Genomic DNA, 15,592 nt, shown 5'->3' with positions numbered 1-15,592 from the left:
TTTGAAAAGAAGGAAACCTGAAAAATAGTCCACTCTATACTGGTTTGGCTAATTATCCCAAATTATTCAAAATATTTAATAATTACGTGAAAATAAAAGCGTGAGCCGAGTTTTTGAATGAAAAAATAAATTAGACCAATTGTAAAATTATTATTTATGTTAATTTTATATTACCGTTGATTTTTATTAAATCACCTTCACGGATGTTTTTAAAGTAATTTTTTCATGTATTACGTGCTCCCCGGCAAAAATTGTTTAATAATCTCTACAATATGTGGCAACATCACACGTTCCTACCACATTCTAATTACAATAAGCACTGTTTAATGTGTAGGATTTTTTGCTACAGAAAGCTTGCAAACTCTCAAACTTTAACTCTTAAACTTTAAGGGCCTACGGGAAACTGCGCCGTCTCTTTATCTTCTAACAACTTTACATCCCGTACGAAATTGTTATATACTTAATTAATTAAATAAAAACTGATTTACCACAAAAAACATAATCTTTTATAAAAATTGTATTTTACGTTTCAACCATTCATTTTAGGAATATTGAGGAAAATTGAAAAATCTTGTTCTACTAAAAGATGAATCGTAATCCATAATTATTATTCATGGTGTACTTTTAAAATATCTTTTGCGTTATCTGTATAAGAATTTTATACTAATTTATTTTATTTATTACTATCTGAACAACATATATCAACCAACCAGTGCTGAACTCTCTTTTATGTAATTGCGTGGGTTAAGATATAAGGTCACGAGGCCATCGATGTTTGAAACTGCGTGGAGGACGGTTAGGGTGAAATGTTGAGGAAAGAGTCAGGGCGGAGGGATAGTTTAGAGTAAGGGTGTTCTGATAAGAACTTTCACAAAAGGGATTTTAAGATGAAGAGTTTGATTGGTGACGTAGAAGGGTGCATTGAGGATACGGCGGAGAACTTTTTTAAAGGGGTGAATTTGTTGGATGTTGGAGGATTTGGCCGAGTCCGACAGTTCGACTAAATAAGTTCAAAAAAATTTGATGACTGTTTTTTAAGCGGTTAGTTTATTATGTATGCTTAGTGTTGATTTTAGTCTCAGTGGGTGTCTGAGTAGTCCATATCTTTTGTTAAGTTCGTTTCGTTTTTATCTTATAAGTGGGTTCCGTGCAAGTCTGCCATTTAAGTAAAGCCCAAGGTAGATGTCTCGGTTTGATGGTGGTTAATATTTCGTTGTTAATCTGCATTGGTGGGCAGGTTTGACGGTTGGCTTTTTTGCTCGTTCAACCTAATACGCCAGTCGGTAATGACATTTAGATGTTGGATTGCTTCTGTGGTTAGGATAGGATTGGAGAGTGTTGATAAGATTGCGGGAAATGTGAATTATGTATTTGGATGTGTGGCCATGTCAGAAGTGTAGATGGCGTAGATTCTTAGGATACTTCCTTGGGGAACGCCAACTTTAATTGGCGTGTTGCGTGAAAAATCGATGCCGGTTCTCATTTTAAACCATCGATCTGAAAGGAAGGACTTCAGGATAAGGTCGTAGGTGTGAGGATACGTTTCAACTTATAAAGGAGGGCGGGATGCCACACTTGGTCAAATGTTGCCGTAACGTTCAGAAATTCTAGAGGATTAAAGTATTGGTTCGACTACTCCGAAGCACTTCTGAAGGTCGATTCATAACTACCAGCGTGTCCAGCACATAGCGTGGCAGACACAAAAAAAAAATCGTTACATACAAAACATATAGGAACATTCATATTGAGCGAAGGTGAGCGGAGCGTGTAAGTGCAGACACGTACTAGCACCGGGCAGCATTGTCGCCGAGAATGTTTTGATAGTGCCGGCACTTGGCTGCGGTTGTCTTTTCTTGTCACGGGAAACGTTGCGACCGGACGACAGCATGTAAGCGTTGAGGACGTCATGATCATGCTACAGTCCCTCGAATGCGTGAGTAAGCGACTGGAAAAGGGTAGTGGTATCGGCGGTTTCTGACGAGTATGCTTTGCATTGTTGTGCGTATGACCGGCGTGGTACCCTTGGGGAAGCGAAGGATCGGACCACCTAGGCTAGACCTATGGCGTCCCTCGATTACGTGCAGCAGGTGTAGGCTGAGCTTGATAAGAGACCTTTGTCCGTAGGCAGTACTCATCTAGGGGGTGGGTAGCAATCCCACTTTTTAATCCGAAACCGCTGTCGGGGCGTTCCCGAAAGTTTCTACGCTGGAGGAGCCTCTACACTCAGAGAGATAGAGTCGTCTTCTCTATCTAGGGAGTACGCGCGGGGGGGGGGACGGGCTGATGTATTTCGGCCCGTTAGCCCCTCGCGTGCGGCGTACGACCCGACGCACAATGCGGGCCCGACCATTCGGAGTGGACAAGCGGAGAGCGTGGCTACTGACCCTTAGGGGCCGGGACACCACTACACCAATGCTGCGGCGGTAACACTTTTCCGTCGTATGCAGAAGTGCGTCAGCTCTCATCTTGAGAATCAAAACGTCCGATAAGGCCGTATAGGCTAGGTGCGGACGTTAAAGATCCTTTTGTCTTGTTGACGATGAGTAAATCGGGAAGCATACTGTCTTTTCTTGTCTGTGTGTTTCAATACGGTTAGTATGAATAGACGACAGACAAAAAATATTTGAAAAATCGTTCTTCATCGTCTCCAAGCTCCTTAAAAAGTGTGTGAAACTCTCCCTCCTTTTTCGTTTATGTTCATCGGATGAACAGCAAACCTCCTTTTCTTTAGTTCCACTTCTGCATATTCTTCATTCTCTTTTTCTTCTAATAACATTGCTACAGCGGCAAGCGCTTCAGTCGAAAAAAATGGCTGTTCGTTGGTCTGTAGGTGACTGTTGCTGTGATTATGGCATGGTACGAACCTAGTGTCTGTGCCGGGTCTGCCACGCTACGTGCTGTACACGCTCTTGTGCTGGTAGATATGAATCGATCTTGAACAGTAGAATGGAGTGGTTGGAATCAAAATTGATGGTTGGGATTAAGTTTTCTGAGTCGATTATGGGAATTAGTCTTTTAAGGAGGTAAGACGTATAAAGGTTTTGGATAAAATAAGAAGGTTGCTTATTGGTCTATAAGGGGATGGGTCAGAGGGGGATATGTGTGGTTTTGATATTGAGGTTATTTGATAATTACAATTAATTAAGGTTTTTAGTTGAGATAAAAAAGTCAATGGCACGAGCGGGATTCGAACCCACGATCTTCGGCTAGATACGCCGCTGCTGTACCACTTGAGCTATCGTGACCTCGATCCACTCGAACACCAACTTCCCATCTCAACCCCACCTTTTGACTTTCCCTCCTTTTTGCCATTTCTCAAATGTCGTGTAGTCGGATTGGATTCTCGACGACAAAGTTAAAAAAGAGGGAAAATTCAAAAGGTGGGGTTGAGATGGGAAGCAGCGGCGTTTCTAGCCGAAGTTTGTGGGTTCGAATCCCGCTCGTGCCATTGACTTTTTTTATCTCAACTAAAAACCTTAATTAATTGTAATGTATTAATTGGTCAAGCGGACCACGAAATTAGTGAATTATTTGATAATTTTTTACTGGAATTAATTTGGTAAGGTTATTTAAATTTGTTCTTTGGTACGTTATTATCTTAAAAAAATGTTTAACCTTATTATTAATAACATTTAATTTTTGACTAAATGGTTATGTGGCATTAAAATTGAGACTTCTAGTAGGTATCGTTATTTCGAGTGATGAACAAATCTAAAAAAAAGGTAAATTATAATCTATTTTTTCTTTTATTATAAATTTGTTACTGTTATTTAGATTATTTAGTTCTATTAGAGAAAAAAACAAATTTAATTTAAAGATGTTTATTCTTGTACAAATTCATCAACCGTATGCAACGGGTGCTCAAATACCAATTCGACAGATTTTTTTAATAAACTTTTTTACAGGTTTATAAGCAACAACCCTTTATTCGTTAAATTAAAATAGAATAAAATGCTTGGAAATATTGTAGAATTTTGCTTGTCATTAGTCAGTTGTTAGCGGCTAACCTCACCCTGCTTATAACCTTAAAGTCCGGTTCATTTTCTAATCGCAGGCACTTTTTCTATAAATAATATTCATTTAATCTTTTTTACACAAACTTATCTAAGAACCATGTAATGAATGTGGAATGGGAAAGAAGAGTACAAATGTCCAACTTAACGAGTTTTTAAACATTTTTTGGCGTTAATTTCAAAAGTATGACCAATCTTCTATGAAGAAGCTGGAAAATTTATGCTTCATTTGAATCCATATTCCCAGGATAATCGTAAAAATTGGATACCTGGAATCGGAATCGTAACTCAATCACTACTAAAATGATGGATCGAGGTGTAATTCCGTCTATTTTTTAATACCTTCAAAAGTGATATACAAAATTAATAAAACGTGTTTTTCAATTCGTGAATAATAACAAATCTTTCAATATTAAACAAAATTGTAGGGTAAATAGTACTATTCATTTTTTGTTTTATCATGCAAAAAAATTTTTTTTTCGTATGTCCTTAGATTCCTTATTTTGATAGTTTTATTAAATATTTACTTCGGCTTTTTTTTTATGAAATATACTTATTTTCTTTTAACTTTTTGCAGCTTATTTTTGATTTTTCAAATAAAAATTATAACTCGTAATGAAATTGAAGTTATATGAAATTGACGAAACTTACACATTGTTATCTAAGAATTAAAAACCCATGAAAGTAGAATGCCTAAAAAACCTAATTTGTTCTAAATTTATTCCCACTTAGAATATTTGAATATTTTTCATGTTAAATTTATATTTTAACGCCAATGGATAGATTCCAATACCATTAGCAAAATGTATTTACAATTTTTAAAGTAAAGTATTTCGAGCAGTATGCAATAATTGCATATATACTGATACAATAACATAATTTTCAATATAATTATTTGATAAACGTAAAACAAATATACATATAATAAAATCCATTACATTATGGGTAAAGTGCAAATTAACTACCAACTGAAATTCAAACTACTCAATGTGCATGAAATGGGAGGGAGAATTTTTGTGAATAGAATGAGGTGGTGTTAGTATAATCTAAGTGGAAACAAAGCAAGCTTTCTAAGTCTGCATAATGCAGCTATAACAGTGTCCCTGTCCTGGGTGAGAAATGGTTTGAGTTACTGGTCGTTTTTCATTTTTATGTTTGCAAATGTCACTTTTTCATTTTACGTGGTGGTGAGTTTCTCAAGAGAACGTTCTACTTTTTACTTATATGCTAGAACAATTGGTCAATTAATTTTTTTTTAATGCAAAAAATAAACAAAATTTTTGACAATTTGTAAAGTTTATAAAAGGTACCATACATCACTTAACAAAAGAACGGCAGGCATACAAAAGTTATACTTGTTTTTTTTATATATTATAGCGTACTTTTTAGTAAATTTGAACTATAGTTAGTTTAAAATATTCCTAAATTTAGATTTTCTTTATACTGAAGGTTTGATTGGAAAGTACAGAGTTTAGAAAAAAGGACCCATCAAAATTTATTTTCAAATAGTTGACGCGCGTTTATAATAACCTTTATAATTATAAATAAATTTATAATTATAGCATCACAAAAAATAAATTTTAATCAATGATCATTGATTATTGCACCCAAAATTGCATTGTTTAGCCTATGCTAAAAAAACAAGAAGGCAATTTGTAGTAAAAATACTGAGATTCATTTAAATTTATTTGGACAATATTAAAAAATATGTTTTCGAAAAAAAAAATCAGCATAAAAATTACCAAATTGGGTTAAAAAGTATTACTGTTAAAGTGTTTAAGTAGATTTTTTAACCTGGAAAAATACTGACTACCAAATTGGTGCTGGACTACCAAAATTTTTCATTTCGAGAGTTTGCCAAAAAGGCCTAATTCTTGCAGAATTAAATATTGTGTATTTGAAAACAAGTTTAAACTATTCTTAAAAAAAAGAGCTTTTGGTTTAAAAAAATGTCCTACTTGCTGGTGTCTTTCTGACTGAGAAAATATATTATCATAAATTATTAATTATGGAATATTTAAAGCTCCTAATCACGAAGTAGATTGAAAGTCACCTCCACATATTTATCATTTCTGATTTTAATATTCTGTTATCCTTGAAACTCTAGTTCAAATTTGAAACATTGGATTAAAGTACTCTTTACAAATTTCCCTAGAGTTCTTTCTTAGCCCGAACTACTCTTTTTTTTAAATAAATCATGTTTCACACTTCAGAAGTTTCATGTTTATTAAAAGCTTTCCTTCTAAAACGCTGTTTAATATTCCATGAAAAGATAAAATAGATAACTTAAACGTTTTGTCCGATTTTTTTCATATTTTTCGATGAGTTATAAACTAATTTGGACTATATTTTACAAACTGGCGCTATTATATAAGCACGTAAGAGAGTGAGAGAAAAAGAAAAGAGACAGAAAAGAGAGAGAGAGAGAGAGAGAGAGAGAGAGAGAGAGAGAGAGAAAGAGAGAGAGAGAGAGAGAGAAACGGAAGTCCAGTTACCAACCTGTAAATTTAAATTCAAGTTCAGATATTAAATTACAAATTAAATCATAGTAATAAGAATCAAGCTCTTAAATGCTTAGTGCTCAGATATGTATATATGTGTGGATATTAGAAATAAGAAAGTCATAAAGAAGTGGATAATAAGCAAAAGATCAGTGTGACTGAAACAATCGCTCAACCTTCATCAGTATGTTAAATCATTGATTAATTAGCAGATTTCTTTATGAACGTAGAACATGGCTTGTCAGAAAATTGTTAAACGAGGGTGTAAAATATTTATTAGTATTAATTATCTTGCGATTAAAGAAACTGACAGTCCAAAAAACGTGCTACAAAATACGTGCACTATAAAAAACATCAAGGTAAAACAATGAAATGCTTTATTTATTAGGATGCAAAAAGCCCAATAATAGGGCTGACTTGACTCACGGCTGCGTGCTCAAAAGACACACAAACACTCGTGCAATTCCAGACTTTGCCGATTCACAAAAAAATAACTGGACAAGACAAGATTCCGAGACGCGTGATCAAAATAGAAAAAATGTATTAAAAAAATTGATTTTAAGAATCCTTTTTTGTTTGTTTTTTTATTTAGTTATCTTACCGGGTGGCCGAGGCTATCTTTTCGTGCTAGAGCTACTTGGCTAGACACGAAGGCGGGCCCTATGAAGATTGCTTTGACCCCCTCTAGGGGGCATAACTGAAACAACAGATTAAACTTTTCATATTCTTATCCAAATGCGCGTGATCTGTATATATGCCGTGCCTTGTATATGTCTTATTGGATAATGGAGATTACAGGTGATAATGGAAGGGTTGTGTGAAAGAGGGAGAGTTTGTTGGGTTGCTGATTTTACAATAGATATGTAAAATAATAAATTGTGTGTCGTTTGAAACTACTTCTATGCCACATATAGTTTGTTTTATAAGCGGAATGGGTCTGCCTGTTCACCTGACTCACACTGCTGCTAGCTCTTCTCGATCCTGTGCTGTCCTGGGTCGTGTAATTCTGCGACCTTTGATTTCTGTAAGGGGATGGACTTCTGTTGCATCCTCCCCGAACTGTAAACAGAGTTTCATTAGGAAACATTTAAATCATTAATATGGAAAAAGTAATAAGATCATTTTCTATCAGAGAAACAAAGCAATTAAACTGCCCAGGCTCTTGTTGCACAGGCAGTGGTGACATGATCAGAGATAAATGCCTTAAAATTGATTATTTTTCACCTTTAAATTTTTGAGCAATAAAAGATAACGTATTTATTAGTCCCTACCATTTATTTCAATTTATTATTTATCATGCTAGATCAAGTTGCTTCCACGCATAATCATTCCAAACTGGCGGGAAATTATGAAAAAAGATTACTTTTTTTAATGATGAAACATCCTTCCTCGGATGCGCGCACTCACACACAATACACCCAAAACCAACTTTCGGTTATCAAAAACTGTCGAACAAAATCCTTAATTGTAATCTTAGAAAAAGTGCATGGATATTGAAAAAATTGACTTGCAACACTGGAACATCATAATGCTAAAAATACATGGTATTTAAACCATAAAAATGAATTTATAGTACTATAAAAAAACATAGAAAAGAATCAATATGCCAGAAAAATAAATAACAAATTTAACTATTTTAAAAATAGACAGAAGTTCTGGGAAGGAGTAAATTTGATGCGTACAAAAGATCTATTTTTCGGAAGATATCGATGGAGAAACCTTGATGAATCAATTATATTTAGGGGTCTATTGACTAAATTACTTCTTTCAATTAATTAATCTTTTAAGAGTTCAAATGTCAGGATTCGATTCTCGGCGACATATGAAGTGGCGGCATTGAAATATGGCAAAAAGGAGTGAAAATTGGAAAAGCTGTAGCTTGAGATGGGGAGTTGGTGTCCTCGAGGATCGAAGTCACGATAGCTCACGTGGTAGAGAAGCGGCGCATTTAACCGAAGATCGTGGGTTCGAATCCCGCTCGTGCTATTGACTTTTTTATCTCAACTAAAAACCTTAATTAATTGTAGTATATTAATTGGTCAAGTGGACCACGAAATTAGTGAAACTAAAAACTAAGCAAGAGGAAGTTCAGGTTGGTGTGTCACAGATATGGACTAAAGTTTTTTGGTGATTCAACACTCCAAAATATCTTGTGAATAGGTCCTAATTTCTCCAATTTTTTTTAGTTGAAGTTTTCCGTTTTTACTATTTTTATTTCGCCGTTCTACTCATATTATTTTACTTCATTTTTTATCTAGAATACAATAAATATGTAGTAAAAGTTTATTCATAACTAAAAAGTTTCTAAAAATCAAATTTTTTAAGTAAACTATGTTTTAATTTCTTTTTTCCTGAAACTAATATGAAATTTCGTTTTAGTACCTCTAGAGACCCCTAAATATAAATTTTTGTTACAATTTAAATTTATCGATTTTTAGACTCCTACAATTTTTCCGATTTTTAAGAAGTCAAGAGAATATCTGATTGAAACGGCTATAATTCAAAAACGGTTAAAAGTATTTTAACGTCATACATAACATTTGAAAGAAAAGGACGGTAGCTTTTTAACGTATGTAACTTAAAAATATATAAAAGATTTCTATAAGAAAACACACAAAATAGGAAAACTTCAACAACAATTTAAATTTGTCAAAAATTAACCACTTTTTTAATGGAAATAATAGTCAGATTTTACTGTTAGATAGAGTGATAAAATGAACTTGACAATTTGTTTAAAAGGACTTATTAACCATGAAAATCGGTCTTCTAGGTTTTGAGAAATATGATGTTAGTACAAAAGAAGTCAGTCACTCAGATGGTCGACGAAATTATCCGTCAAAAAATTAATTTACACCGATTTCCGCGAAAGTCCGGCATCTTAGTGTTTTATAAAGATAGAATTATGTCAATGAAGTCAAATCTAAGTTTTGAGTATTTTCTGACCTTACTTTGCTTTCAGAATGTTCGTTGAAACATGCAAAAGAGCAGTATTTAATTTATTTTTATTATTAACCCATACGAAATTAGAACATTTTTGTTTTCATCTTAACCAACAATGAAATTAATTTTCCCAAAATAGTATTTTTTAATCTTTAGATAATGATTTATGCGCATATAATTAAGACTAAAATCAGGTTTTGAAAAAAGCTTCATTAACCGGATGAATTTCCTGAATTTTCTTCTCTGGCAAGAAAGTCGGTATCTAAGGGTTATGTTATGGATTTATCCGATATAACTTTTAATTTAGTTAAATTAAATGTAAAGTAAAAAACAAAAAACAATGAAAACGTTTGAATGATTACGAATAAATTTATAGAAACGTCGCAAAAGCACTAAACTTATTCATAAATCATACTCCTAAAATTTTGCCATTGATTATTAAGTACAATAGAGATAGTCTATGAGAACTAAAGAGTCAGGAAAATAAAAAGAGACGTAATTACGTTATATTTTATAGTTTAGTAATGTCACATGAAAGTGTAAATGATGCTGAAAATTTGGAAGAACGTTTCCTATATCAACACCGTACACATTGTCACTTTTTTTACCAACAAAATGTTTTATACAATAGATTTAAAGAAAGAAAAAGAAAATTAGTAGAATATATTTATCATACGCACCTCCGGGCAAAGTAATGTCGACACTTCCTCTGGGACTTCTTGCTTGATCGTGAAGAGAGGCGGATCCTATACTTCCCCTGGGACTCCTAACCGATGGACTCTCTTGGAGAGGTAAACTGTTTCTCGGACTTCTATTATAAGACGTTTCAGAGGCTATACTTCCCCTCGGACTTCTGTTAGAATCCGGCACTAAACTTCCTCTAGGGCTACGGTTAACGTCTGGGATAAGACTACCTCGGGGACTACGCGCTGGGTCGGGGGTTATGCTCCCCCTGGGAGTACGCGATGGCTCGGGTGCAGCGATGCTAATGCTACCTCTCGGCGTCCGAGATGGGCTAGTATCGGGGACTAAACTGTTCCTGGCACTTCTACTCGGACTGACATCGGGCACTAGGCTATTTCTGGCACTTCTATTGTATTCGGGAACTAGGCTGTTTCTGGGGCTGCGGTTGAAATCCTCGGCGAGAAGACTGGATCGGGACCTGGAGAAAAGTTCGCCATCCGGACATAGGCTTCCTCTCGGGCTTCGGTTGTAGTTCACGGGCTCCGGCAATAAATTGTTCCTGGAACCCCTCGTATCGGGTATTATACTGTTTCTTGGGCTTCTGTTAAAATCGGGGACTAGACTGTTCCTCGGACTGCGGTTGAACGCTTCCGGGGTGAGGCTGCCGCGAGGGCTGCGGTGTTCTGGAACCAAGCTGCCCCTCGGGCTACGGTCGAACACGTCGAAGTCGGGCTCGGAATCGGGCTCGTCTTCCGCTGCGGTTATCGTCACGAATTCTGTCGGGCTGGGGCTGGTGTCTTCCGGGACCGCTATGCTCGCTCTCCTCTGCCTGCTGACAGGGGCGGTCAGCTCCGAAGGACATGTCGTTGTAGCAGGGCACACGGCCACGCTAGGACGTCTTGATCCAGTGGTCGTCCGGTGTGGCGATGTCGCTGCACTCCTGGAGGGGCGTCGCCTCTTTGAAGATGCAGTCCGGTGAATCATACTCATACCGCTCTCCCTTCAGCCTCCATCTAAAACAAAACAAAAATATTTTATGACTAAAAACCATGTAATAATTAAAGTTCCAAAAGGCGTTAGATTAATAAGTTAATAAGCCGTTTGATAATTGATTTGTAGGCAATATAACTCAGAATAAAAGGGTTCGATTTTGAACCGTTTTATTAGTCAAGTCCAAGGCTTTCTATTTGTGGAATGAATACGAAATTGAGCTGGACAATCCCTCACTTCCAATCAGAATCTAGACGGAGTAAAATAAAAATCCATTCGAGGCCCGTCTCAAACTGAAAGATTATGCTTAGAAATTGGAGCGGCTTAAGTTCTCTGACGTTTTTCTTCCATTCAGGGTAATTAATCGTTGGCTAGGTTTCACTTTCCTTCCTTTCCACAACTTTTTACAACTGTCATAATAATCAGAGATAACTTATATACCATCTATATAGTCCCCATTAAGGGGACGCCACCAAAGCTCAAACGTTTTAAATAAATGTTATGTAATACATTTTACCTCAACGAATTTAGGTATAAATTTACCTTTTCTAATATGGCTATTTTAGTTGATGCAAGAAAATAGTTAACATCGAAATGTTATGAGAAACCAATGGGAGAAAGGTATCTGAAAATCTTTCGTAAATGTAGACTAGGTAAAAATGCCCAAATTTATAAAAACCAAACTGACTGATTAAAAGTATTAAATCAAAAACCCACTAACGTTAATTTAGTAAAGCGAACGATGAAGGAAAAGCACAGATTCATAAGGCTCTAAAATCTAAGTAGGCCGATCATCTCAGGCTATGAGGGAAAAGAAATATATGTATATATTTATATATATACATATATATAAATCCTTTTTAAGAAGATAGTTCCTACTCACAGTAAGTTGTTTTAGCTCATCATCAGGTTGAAGGACTTCCACAACCACGTCTCTCGACATGAATTGCCAAAGTGAACCCGCTGATACCTCCGCCAACGCGACGTTCCAATTAGCAGCTGATCTTTTTAATGGCGCTCAATTTGAACTCAATTGTACTTGCAAGTTTATGGCATGGGGAATTATAAAAGAATACTACTTGTCTTATAGGTTTGTTTTTCTTATGAATTTTGACTGTACCGTACCCGAAACTCCCAATGTTATACGAAATGAAAGGGTTACCAATGGGGTCTCCATTATCCCCACTTTGTGCTGAAATATTCATGGATAATTTCGAAAAAAATCTTTTCAAATCAAAGAAGAAATTAATTAAATCGGTTCATTTCTGGAAACGCTATGTAGACGATATTTTATGCATATGGTCGGGAACATTAGTGGCTCTCGAATAATTCCTCCAACTAATTAATTCTCTACACCGTAATATAAATTTTACATTGGAAATTGGCAAAGATGGTTGTTTGAACTTTTTAGACCTAAAACTGTCCATAATNTTTTTTTATTTAAGGAGGTGAATGTGAACCCACCCAAATGTGGAGACGGTGTTTAATTTAACTTCTTGGAAGCGGGGATTTTCATCACGGACGGATTCGAGAAGCATACACGGATACTAGTTCTCAGGAAAGTTTACGTTGAAATGAAAGGTTATTTAGATTGTAAGAAAAGGTAAATTTAATTTAAGGTAGTCCTCTTGTTTTATATAGTGTTACATTTACAAAATTAAGTTATCTTTTCTTTTTTTTAATTTGTTTTGTTTTTTGAGTTTTTTTAGTAATAAATCTTCTTGATTATGTGAACATTGACAACTAATTACTTAAAATTTGTTAATAGGCCTAAAACTGATAAAAAAATTTAGTTTAAGAGATTGGCTCAGCTAGCTTATTTACTTGAAACACAAACTCAGGCTTTACTTTCTGTTCATTTTAAAAATAACTCTTTTATTTATTTCATTTTTTACAAGGTTCGCTGTTTCCGTTTCACATGTTAACAGGATGGAACCCACACGTAATTTATTATTAAATTATCTAACCCCGCCAAACTCAACGGAGCAAACCCGGCAAATTTTTCGCGTAAGGACCTTCAGATTTTCATTTATACCTAGCTCTCAAAATTTTAAACAATTTACTTCGCTTGAGGATTGCAGAAAAATCACATTGAGGAATTCATCGTTAAACCTAAAAACTTAAGAAAATTGGGAGGAAACAATGGCCCAGAGCACAACAATCGCCCAGAATCAAATAGATTACACGACATCTGAAAAATGGCAAAAATGCGAGAAAATTAAAAAAAGGTGGGGTTGAAATGGGGGAAGTTAGTGTCCGAGTGGATGGAAGTCAAGATAACTCAGGTGGTAGAGCAGCGGCGAATCTAGCCGAAGGTCATGGGTTCGAATCCCGCTCGCGTCACTGACTTTTTTATCTCAACCAAAACCTTAATTAATTGAAAATTATAAACAATAACGAAACATGAACTTTTAAATTTAACTGATTAATATTAATATTTATAAAATAATTAATATTAATGATTATGATTAATTAAGGATTAATTGAAAGATATTAACTGGTCAATCGGACCACAAAAACTAGTGAATATTCTTAGAAGAACTCCTCGAAAGTTCGCCCAGTGCTACCAAGAAAAAAAAGTGATGAAGAAGGAAGCCATGGTCGCCATTGTGTCACATCTCAGAGAGATGGTCGTTTTATTCTTTCGAATGCACTCTGTAATCGAGATTGAGACACGACATCTGAAAAATGGAAAAAATGCGAGAAAATTAAAAAAAGGTGGGGTTGAAATGGGGAAAGTTAGTGTCCGAGTGGATGGAAGTCAAGATAGCTCAGGTGGTAGAGCAACGACTTGTTGGAAATGATAATGTCAGTTTACGCAAGTAAGACGACGACTTTCAGGGGCTACACTACGTGCGAGAATGTCTGTCACTGGTGCAGAACTTCTGAAAAGGCACAGAACAATTCTAAAATAAGCAGGAAATCACATAAATTCACATCTGAGCAAGGTTGAGGTAAAATCTTGTTATCGCGTGAGTCAAGGTTTTGTTTGACGTATATAAACATATTATTTAATTTTTAAAAATGTTAAAATTATAATATAATTTTTCTATTTTTCATAAAATTTCCTTTTTTACTTGCTCTACAATTTTAATGTTTTAAAATAAAATTTAAGTTTAAAAAAAATGCTAACGCAGTTAATTATAAAGTTTTATATTGTGGAATGGGCACAACAAAGACAAATATTTTGTGTTCTTCTTGATTAGACTGTTTTATTAGATTCGAAATCATCTCGTCAAGGATTAATTCAATCAATAAGACCTGCAAGGAGGAGGAGGCACCTGCCAAGAAAAATTCTAACACTTTCCATCCTTCATTGGCTAACCCTTTACTTAATCAATAAAGTATAACGTTCATAAATCAAAAACAGTACAGAAAAGGGGTGATTGTTTTTAAATATCCCATTAAAGAAAGGATAAGAAATGTGTAAATTCTTCAAAAATAATGTTAAATTCATTTTTGTTAGACAAAAAACAATAGATTTATATTATATTAGTTTCTTTAAGTTAACAATATTATTTTAACAAACAAAATGTTTAATAGTGATTGAATCACAATTTAATAAGGCTAATAATTATATAATTATTACTTTAATTAATAATTTTATTTTAAATATTGTAAACTTTAATAAATAAACACAGTTGACAGTTTATGAATATATTTCACTGGATCACATATATCAAGGGTATAACTGCACGAGGAGCCCAAAAACAGGGATTCTGATCCTCAAAAAAAAAAAAAAAAAAAAGGAGTATAAATAATAATCCTCAAGCAAAATAAATAACCCTTTTCCAGACAAGATTGTCAGGAAGGTTTGTTCTGGAGTTTTTTAAAAGCGCTTGGCAGTAAGTTGATATAAACATAAAATAGCAATACTCTTAACACGACACACAAGAATGGCACAGTTATGCAGAAAACATATACCTGAGTGAGTACAAATACTTTGATTGAATCTAAAAAATATTTTTTTTGCATTGTATAAATCCACTTTTTCCTCATCCTACATGTATTGGTTAAATTTAAACAATGTTTGTAAATCCCAGGCCCTGAAGATGATCTCAATAAAGATCGAAACGTTGGCACGATAAAGAAAATGTTTTTCTGAAAACTACGTCACACCAGACCGCATCTCACGATCTCCGAATAATCAAAAATGCTTATCTGTCAATACTGACAATAAATTTTATTATTGTGTGTTATTGTCCTGCCGGTTATTAGTAACATAGTTTAATCATGTATTGATTTCCTATTATTGATTGAACTTATTGGAACAACAAGAAAGTAGATTATTTAAAATATAAAATCTCTTTGATTGCGTAAATTTTCAAATTTATAACAAATTCCTAAATGTGTACATCCATAAAAATCACTTTTAACAGAGGTTGAGAAAGCGATTTAGCTTGAAGCTCCAGGAGGTCGATGACGACCTAAATGTAATGGGAATTAGACTGTGGCGAAGAAAGG

The 15,592-nt window shown here is 34.6% G+C and overlaps 1 protein-coding gene across 2 annotated transcripts in view; it reads right to left on the bottom strand.

Annotated features, from left to right (window-relative positions):
• The window catches only part of LOC106662899 (soluble scavenger receptor cysteine-rich domain-containing protein SSC5D-like), a 279,936-nt gene that overhangs the window by 35,870 nt on the left and 228,474 nt on the right, over positions 1-15,592 (bottom strand). Inside the window, exons 5-7 of one of the 2 annotated variants that reach the window (XM_014387340.2) lie at positions 10,135-11,151; positions 7,464-7,573; positions 7,116-7,211 (exon numbers count right to left, since the gene is read on the bottom strand). In XM_014387340.2, coding sequence (XP_014242826.1) covers positions 7,116-7,211; positions 7,464-7,573; positions 10,135-11,128 — 1,200 coding nt within the window. In that variant the 5' untranslated portion in view covers positions 11,129-11,151. The remainder of the gene's footprint in view (positions 1-7,115; positions 7,212-7,463; positions 7,574-10,134; positions 11,152-15,592) is intronic. The other variant, XM_014387341.2, reaches the window with a different exon arrangement.

Source organism: Cimex lectularius, unplaced genomic scaffold (genome assembly GCF_000648675.2).
Source record: "Cimex lectularius strain Harlan isolate CLEC.00 unplaced genomic scaffold, Clec_2.1 scaffold84, whole genome shotgun sequence".
Taxonomy (NCBI): domain Eukaryota; kingdom Metazoa; phylum Arthropoda; class Insecta; order Hemiptera; family Cimicidae; genus Cimex; species Cimex lectularius.
The sequence above is the reverse complement of the archived record's forward strand: the minus strand, read 5'-3'. Positions and strand labels throughout refer to the sequence as shown.